The following is a 9,494-nucleotide window of genomic DNA, read 5'->3' on the forward strand; positions in this document are numbered from 1 at the left end:
TCTGGAGTGCACTAGCTTACATGTTTAAAAATAATTTTGATTATTACTATTTAAATATTATTAATTTGTCAAACTATGTCAATATTAATTTTTTTATAATAGACCTTATTATTTAGTATCTTATAAAAGAAAAAAATTATTAAACTAAAGTAAATAAATAAATAATCAAAACAAAATAAGAATGAGAAGTGATCAAGAAAATGATTAATATTTTAATAGAATTACAGTCCAGTAATAATAAAAATTAGTTAATAAAAAATACAACTAGAAAGTAATTAATATAGAATGTTGGATGAAGAGATTTGATCTACAAGCTAGCACTGAATGGTTTATATGTCTTAAGGTCAAGTAAGACACCAACTATAGACCCAACAAGTGCAGCAAATGTTACCAGGAGACAGAATATACTCAAACTTTGCAAAAGAATCCAACTCCCACTCCATTTTGGAATCTTTTTCTGTTTGATATACATTTCCACTGGAAAATAAACTGATAAGGGCCAAAACCCTAATGCCCCAATCACTCCTAATATGTCATTAAAGAACGGAATTAACATAGCTATAAGAGTGCTTACCACAACATACAATGATCTCCAAATTATTCTAAATATGTTTAGGTTGTATGAGGGTAAAAATGGGATTTGAACTTTGTGTTCTTTTCCAATTATTTCCCATTTTTTAGTTGTCCGTTCTTCAACAAATGCAAAGAGGGGTTGGGAATAAACTTGGTATGCTCCCACCAGTTGAATGATTAGTGCTAAATTTGCAATATCAACAAGCCAAAATGGTTTATCAAATGCTGTGAGTAAGTTTCCTGGTGTTGAATTTCCAAATGCACCATAACCTATGCACCCACAAAGGACATAGAATGTTGTGGTCGTTGCAATACTTAAATTTGTGGCCCTCTTCATTGTTCTTACTTCCAATGGAGATTTTATGGTATCCTGTTTAGTCAGTCATTAATTTACATGTGAGAAAAAAAAATTATTATTTTTTAAAATTAAATCTTTTAACCAAGTTAGTATATTGAATAACAATAATATTAGATGTATAAAAAAATTAGTTATTTGTATAAAATATATATTAAAATATAAAATATACTTTAGTCCATTTATCTTCAATTCCCGGGCATTGATTGAGAGGGAATAGACATCCCCACTGAACGAGGAAGGCAGCAATCTCCTTAAGATAGAAATAGAAGGGCAATCCCCAAAAGAAGCGGCCAGAGGAGAGATTCATTAATAACGGATCTCGACCCCATATCATACGTACAAGAAATTTTCCCTTCTTCCCATATCACTCATTCACATTTAATATCATTCCCTGCCAATATTCTTGTTTAAGACAGATCGCTTCCCCCGCTACCCTCAGTTAGCGGGGGCAACGGGGGGCCTAGTCGATGTAGGCCCTCAAACCAAACGGCGGGCACGCCCAGCTTCTTAGTCAATCGGCACTTTCGTCTTGTTCTATATCGAGATATTCCATTCAAGTTAGACCACCTGCATCTGATCTGAGTCAGCAGAATCTAAGCTAGTTGCGGGTGGGATAGGGGCGCACTAGTGCTAAAGCCTACATATAGCTAAAGCTAAGGAACATACGAAGGTATTCAATTGCTTGCTACAAGTCAACTTGCTTCCTTCTTAGAGGAAGGTTTGAAAGAACTTACTCGAGGAGTAATAGCACGATACAGATGGTATGAAATCACTCGCCCTATAGAATGAAGGGAAGGAAAGGAGTGAAGATTTCTAGGGCAAGCACGAGGTCTGGTTCAAGGCAAGGTATAGCTTAACGGAATGAAGCAGAATTAGTCTGTATAGATAGACTGACTTGGAGCCTTCCTTCACTCCTTATCGGAAAACTTTGTATCTCGCTTAGAAAGAGTGATCTCATACCTCTTCCTATCGGTCTCAATCCTAAGACTGATTTCCGTAACTAAATAGAGGTTGCTAGGTCCTTCGCGAAACCGAGTTAGCATCTTTCTGCCCTAAAAAAAGCAGCTTCATCCTTTTCTCTACCCACTACAGGTGGCGCGAAGGAACACCGAGCCACCAGGTTTGAGAATAAGGTGGGATCCCGTCTTCGACTCTATCCAGTCGACTTTTTTCAAAAACCCGGAAACGAAACTAAGTTCGTGTAAGCGAGCTACAAGTCCCACGACACAGAAGTGGGATTCTCATCTCGCTTCGGAGTAAGAATCTTTTCTCTGGGTTATGGCCTGTCACCTGTCGTTTTACCCTGTCTCGAATGCTTCTCGGTTCCATCCCATCCACACCACGCCCTTGTTTCTCCCGCTAGAGCTTGCCTAGCTGTCCTCCGCCGACGGAAACCCGTTTAGGCTCGTTTGTTTAGCAGAACAAATAAGACTTTCAAGCGAAATCCTTGATTTCAATTACGTTGATGAGCTGGCTGCTGTGTATTAGTATTTTTTTTACATTGTTAGTTGGTACGGAATAGTGGCTGCCAAAAAAAAGGACCTCCATATTGTAGTTATATTGAGATATATTTCCAACTTGAAATTTATTGATATTGAATGCTGTTCTTTTTGGTTTTCGCTCTCATCTAATAGATTCGCATGGGACGTAATATCAGAGCGCAACATCCGCTCTTTCGAAGTGGTCTTTTTGCGAAAGGGCAATCCCAATGCCCCATAAAAGAGCTTAAGCTTTCATTGTCGTTATAAACCAGTGGGTGAGATAAGAAACTTACAAGCCATATACACCAAACAAGCTAGCCACAGCAAGACCAACAGCTTTATGCGCAGAGGAAAACCAGTGAAAGCGGAGATATAGGCTATGAAACGAGGTAACGATTGAACAGGAATCTCCAACTCCATAATCATCGAGAAAGGCATTTATTTTAGCAGCCTGTCAAAAGCGTTTCTAAAGCGGTCTCCCGAGAATACGTTCGATTTGGTGCCTTATATATACTGAAATATACTTCTTTATTTTTTGGGAGAACAGATGGAATCTACTCTCATCAGGGAAGTACTCAGGTTCAAATCCTGGGTGATCTCAATGGTGTGTATTGTCAGTCCCGGTATAGAACTGATCGAGATGTTGAAGTAAACCCTAAGTTGCCCAACGCCTTGCGGGGGGCGTTGTCGGCCGGTTGCCTGTATCAACGTAAGATCCTCCCTACCCGACTGCCCGATAACATCCACGTACTTATACGCAAAGCTGCACTTCCCGCGCTATTCCGTGGTTCAGTAAGAGAAGGCGATCCCTTCTCAATACCTTACCGGGCCTTGAACAAGAACGAGCCGTGGGAAAGTCCCCATCGACCTTCAAAGCAGCATTTAACGCCTTTTTGAGATAGGTGAGAACTTTATCCACTAGAAAGAGAATTACCAGATACGAATACAAATAGAGTTGGAATCGATAAGCCAAAAGCTTTCAAGTTAGCTATAGTAAGGTCTGATTACAGGAAGAGCACAGGCTCGACCGATAAAGAGATCTAAGGCTTCTTTGAAGATCGAGGAACGGAGTTTCGGACAATTATGCCATTCGGAAGAAGTCTTCTAAAGAGGGAAAGCCTGTTACGAGTAAGTGGAGAGGAAAGATCTCCAGAGATTCTTAAGGGCGGACACTTCACTTCAAGCTCCGTCTATGATCGGCTTGCTTTCTCGGTATCGGCGGCTACGCTTCGCTCTATCGCTAGTGAAAGAAGATAGCAATTTAAGTCGATTTACTTAGTTAGTCGGGACTTGCTTCTTAGCGTGCAGTAGAGGCTAGCTTTCCTGTAGTAGAGCGTGGGGAGAGTGACCATCAGGGCCTTGAATAGTTTATGAGGATCTTGAATTATACAGTGCCCTAAGATCCCAATCCCAGATCACAGAATTTCAAGCGAATGGCTTTTACTCAACCTCAATTCATTCAGTTAGGACCTCCCCTTATTTCATTTCTTTCCTTGCCAGCGTGAGGAGTCAGATCGGATTCATGCACTTGCATGGAATCTGGGATAGTGGCTATTGGCAGCCTCTCTTGGCATGAGCACTAGCATCTTATCTTGCTAACATTGGCTTTTTCCTAACATAACAGCGGCTACGCACCTTCTCCCTCACTTCAAGGAATGAGTACCTTGACTTTCTCCCAGAGACATGCTTTAGACAGGAATTCCATCCCCTCTAGCCAAAGAGAGGTTTTTCCTAGTACTTACTAGAGGACTGCTACCAAGCATTCCATCTTCAATCTCCTACGGGTATAGAAAGATTAATGGCATTAAGAGCTACAAGGGAATTTTTTTTCAGAAAAAGAAAAGAACCATACATAGAGGAGCCTTAACGCCCTTTGGCACACTACTGACTATATACCTATGTTGTAAGTTTTAGGATTAGCCCTAAAGATGCCCAAGGGTAGAAGAAGGATAGATCTTACTAATTATGTCCATTCTTTGTTGCTGCTTATCCCTTTTAGTTTTAGGAAGTAATGGTGCCATCTCCCGCTAGACCAAGCGAGTGGGAGGTTTACTAGTTCATTCATAGATCTTAGAGAGACTACCTCTAGCTCTATGATTGAGATTAGCTAGCCTTAAGCTCTTCCCGCTTCATTTCTTTTAATCACCCACGCCCCGGGTAGCGATTTGAGACTTCTCTTGAGCCTACTATAGCAATCGATGTGGAAAAAGCGAGTGAGATCTTTGCTTTATTTACGCTTTAAACTGCTGCTTTACCATCATTCGAATCATCTGACGATGAAACGGCGGTATGACTGACGTTAGTACACAACGAGTTAGGTTGGGGAAGTATGATTCAAAGGCTAAATCACTGGTTGTTGAGAGGTCTCTGTCAAGAAAAAGCTAGTGTGGGTATGGAATAGCTCCTCGAGCAAAGCGAGAGGATTTTCCAACCACAAATAGCTGGCAAAGACTGCTAAGGAGAGGCGAACTCGCGGGCAAAGACGAATTACGAGGTATCCGAATGAGCGAAGCTGCTATTGGAGTTCGAGAGCTAAGGCTAGGTTTCTTTACTGAAATATTGTTTAAGTCGAATCCGCTGTGTCAGGCTTCCGATTATATGTTTATATATGTTTATCTCTCTATGAGACAGATCTCTCGCAAACTCTTCCTTCTTCCTCTCTCCCACTGCTACCCGATCAGATGCACCTCTTATGCTTTTTTTTATTTATTTTTACTGGAGATGGAACTGTTGGATCATTCACAGGGGTCTCAATCCATCGATCTGGTGGTTATGGATTCGCTCGCCCCTGCTCCGGATCCGCTGCTTTCTCTATTGCCCCTTTGCGTCTCTTGCCCCTACCTCTATGGTCCACGCCACTGAAACTGGGTGTCCCACTTATTGATAGTGCAGTTCCGCTTGGTGGGCTTCCTCCTTTTAAGTTCCGTGTACCATACAAGGGGCAAAGATTTCCTTTCAGAAAGCTTATCATTGAGGGGCAGAAGCAAGCACTTAGTTCTGCTAGGCATGGTTTTCAGTGTACCGTACTTTAGCGCAAGGGGTAGGTAGAGGAAGCAACAAGAGCTCCTTTAGCCGCACGTGAAGGAGCTCAGCACTTTACCGAAGAAGCTACGGCTAGCGCTAGCACTAGCCGTAGCTTCTTCCGCTTCTCCCTGCGGCCAAAACTCTTTGAATTCCAGGTATAGTATAGAAACTGTGGTATTACAGGATTATGGGATTAGGGGAGTTGAGGAGGGATAGGAATATTCTAGTTAGCATTTCCCTTAATAGAGTTTCCAAGGTAAAAAAAGGATAGTAAGATTATAGCGTACCCAATGGTAAAGTTCATTAGGGGGGAATCCATAATATGGGAGTCAAGGAGGAGAAAGAGAAGGACAAAGGACATGAAACTCTTGTGTAATTACTTAAAGAAACTCTTAAAAAAGGCTTGAATCCGCTTGTGGGATTAGGCGACCCTTATATTCTCAATATATAGGAAGGCAAGCTCGCTACTGATCCCGCCTTAACCTGGCCTATCGCGAAAGAAAGTCCCCGAAAATGCTCGTTCCCTTGGGCTCCAAATCTGACTAGCTCGTGCTTAGGAACTCAGTAAAGTGACCAATAAGTCAGCGGGCATTGAGGCAGGCAGTCAATACATACAGTACAAGTGGGGACTCTTTTTCGAAAGAGAAGGCCCCGAAGGAAAATCCCAAATAGATTAGAATCTTGTCGGAAAGCTAGAAGGGAGTCTTTTCCTGTCTGGGATCTCTGCAGACATCCGGATTGAAAAGGAGTTGGTAGGGTGAGGTGAAAGAGTCTTGGCTGAAGAAAGCGGCGAGAGAGGGGAAAAAGGAAAGGAAGGTAAGCATCCAGCTCTCAATCCATCTTCACTATCTTCCCTTCAAGCAAGGCTAAAAAGCGGAGTGGAATTGGCACTTAATAGCCTTTAGCAGAGTGGAATTAAGGTATCCCCTTCCCTCTAGGCTAACTGAACTGCCTTTCTCGAGGGAGAGAAAAGCCAAAGCGTAATGCTTCTATCATACTGGGATTTCTCCTGCGAATAAGGAATGAGATGAGGGAGAAAAGGATAGTCTATGCCACCCCGGCTTCATACTGACCGTACTTCCGGCAAAGAGAACTAGTTCTCGAGGAAGATTGGTTTAAAGCGGCAGGAGATGTCTTAGCTAAGGCTGATTGAATTGCTAACTAGTCGAATTCCCTTATTCTGACCCTGCTGGGACTGCACTCCCTTTCTTACTCTATCTATGGAATCTTTCCCATCGCTAAATGCGTACTTACCGACATCATTCATTTTTTACTGCTTACTACTTCATGCTTTTCCTGCCCGAAAACTAGAGTTGCGGTGGGCGAAGGTATCAACTCATTTGAGATAGTTTCAAAGGCCTTTGGTACTTCTTTCAATCCCACCGGTCTTCTTATTCAAGTAGTTAACATTTCGCTCCGGCCGGATTCTAATCGTTCCAAATTTGCTGCAGGTGAGAAAGGGCCTAGCTTTCAATTCGTTCTATCGTTGGAAGTCTTATCAAGCGAGGGGATAGGCTTATAGGCGGGGGACCCTTTCCCTATCGCTTTTTTGATTGACTTTCTAACTGGTACCGCCCTCAAGGTTTAATTTAAAAAGGAAGGACAGAGAGAACTCTTCAACGAAAAGAAAGAAATTACATAGATGGAGCAGCAGTACGGGCTGCTCTTGACAGTTTTCATTTTCGATTGAGAAAGCTACTTAATCCAATCTTACGCATAAGGCATCCTTGATCAAAAAGTCCCCTATCTTTTATAGATCTATTTTGAGTCTTAAACTCCTTCCGTTGCCAAATAAAGAGAATCCTCTGGAGTAGCTAGCAGAGTCAAAATTCTATCAATATCTAAAGGCAAGGTGAGCAGGGCCTAAGCCATTTTAAAAGCAATTCAGTTCAACAAAAGTTCTAGCAAGCGGCTTAAGCGACTACGTTCGTTGGGATAGCAAAAATAAGGATGAAATTCGTTCAGAGTTGGACTTTATTTTAGAGGGAGGGTCTTTTCCAAGGGGACCTATGACGACTATCGAGCAGTGCCCGTAACAGTGTCTAAAAGCATTCTCCGGAAAGATTTTTTTTCGGTTTGAGATCCTGTAGAAATTGCATTTGCTGTCTTTCTACATGTAATTGCTAAAGCTTTCGATCCATTGGGATTGGGGCAGCTAAGCTTCGAGCAAAGCACGAGAAGTAGTCTTTCAATTCCACTCCACCTTACGCTATTGCTCCTCTTCCATGATGAAGCGCAGCTATCCCCTTTATGTGTAAGCCCTTCCAAGGGGAGACTATCCCAGGGGCACACCTGGAGCCGGACCACCCGGCCTTTCTTTGTTCGAAGTCAGTGTTCTTACGACAAAGCTGGATGCCCGATCTTTATTTCCCGAGCTCTTGGTCCTCGGTCCTACTTCTGCGGTTAGGCAAGCTTGACTCTTAAGAGACTGACTTGGGCATAGAATCTCATTCCCACTAGATCCACGGAAGCTATATTGGCATATCTCTTCGAACCTTCCCATCCGGAGCCCGCAAGCCTTTTTTCGTTAATGGACGGCTTGGCTTCGAGAAGAGAATTGTTTGATCCCGCCCAGGGGCTAAAGCTCATCGGCCCATTTCCACTAATAGACAAGCCACAATTCTAAAGTTTTTCATTATCCTATACCGGAGAAACTAATCAAAAATAGGCTTTTTCAAGGCTCGTCCTAACCTAAAAGCGGGTCGATGCCTAAAAACACGGGGTTGAGTCAAATGTCTTATTTTATAAGCTAAGGTTTTCTCTTCCATAAATAAGGTTTATTTTATGCCCTAAAACAGGCTATTTCATCGTAACTTTATTAAATTAAGGGCTCCTACCCACTGATCCATTTCCATCCCAGTCCGCTTGATTTGAGAAAGAATTAGAGCCGAAAGGACCAGATCTCTCATACGTGGGTTGCCCGCGTATCCTCGTGGATTCTCCTCGTTCATAGATAGATGAGAACAAAGATAGGTCCCAGTTAGGAAAAGTTCTTCAATAATCTATTCGCGAAAGACTTGAGTTACTGGTACCAAAACCCGTACCCAACGGCATCAGGAAATTAGATCCTCAGAACCGAAAGTCGAAGACTCGCTCCTACATCTCGAACTCTCAAAGGACGTTATTCTGATTGGCCCGTCCCAAAGAGACCGGACAGGCCCAAGCTTTCAGGAGGATTGATGAACCGCCTGGGGGAACCATTCCTCAAGAAAGACCATCAATGATGACGACTTCCGTCCGAAGCAAGAAAAGAATTGGGCGGAAGGTCCCATCCCTGGATACCAGGTACATGGCAACAAGGAAAGCGGCTAATCGGCTCCACCTCTGAAGGCGCACCATCTTTGGTACCATGATTGTCGTTGTTGAAATACCGCTTAAAGCATTCTTTCTAGATGCAAAAAGAAGACAAAGCAACTCCGACTCTCAACTCAATTCCTATTATTTACTATTCCCAGTATATAATTCCTAATAGCTAACTTCTTAATACCCAACATAAAACCTTCTGATTCCGCCTGACTAAGACCTGTAAGACAACCATAGCTTGCTTCAAGTCACAATCCTCGTGGGATCGACCCTGACTCTCTCAGGTATTACTTGGACGACCCAGTGCACTTGCTGGTACTGGTGCTGTTGTACGAAATAGTGTGGGCTTTGCATACACGCACACCAGAAGTCTACGAAAATCATGTAAAATAACACTTAAATATTAAACAGATGACTAGTAAGGGTAAAATAGTCTATTTAGTGGTAAAATCCACTTCTGGGGCTCACTTGGTGAGTTTTTGGGCTGAGATTTGATGAGATCCAGGTGCTATAAGGCTCCTTGGGTGTGGAACGCCAGCTAGGGGGTCATCTCTGGGCATTTGTATATTGGTCTCTACTCTTGAGGCGCTGGACGCCTAGAAGGGAGCAGGAAACTGGCGTTGGATGCCAATTTTGGGCCTTCTAATCCGAAGCATATTATAAACTATTATATATTGCCGGAAAGCTCTGGAAGTCAGATTTCATAGCCGTTAAGATCGCTCCATTTGGACTTCTGTAGCTCCAGAAAAGCTCTT

The 9,494-nt window shown here is 42.6% G+C and overlaps 1 protein-coding gene across 1 annotated transcript in view; it reads right to left on the reverse strand.

Annotated features, from left to right (window-relative positions):
* LOC107611724 (amino acid permease 3-like) overlaps positions 308-9,494 on the reverse strand; it is a 14,082-nt gene continuing 4,895 nt past the window's right edge. Inside the window, exons 5-6 of the mRNA XM_021108369.1 lie at positions 5,905-5,960; positions 308-943 (exon numbers count right to left, since the gene is read on the reverse strand). Of these exons, the coding sequence (XP_020964028.1) occupies positions 308-943; positions 5,905-5,960 (692 nt within the window). The remainder of the gene's footprint in view (positions 944-5,904; positions 5,961-9,494) is intronic.

The sequence above is a fragment of the Arachis ipaensis genome, chromosome B08 (genome assembly GCF_000816755.2).
Source record: "Arachis ipaensis cultivar K30076 chromosome B08, Araip1.1, whole genome shotgun sequence".
In the NCBI taxonomy this organism is placed as follows: Eukaryota; Viridiplantae; Streptophyta; class Magnoliopsida; order Fabales; family Fabaceae; genus Arachis; species Arachis ipaensis.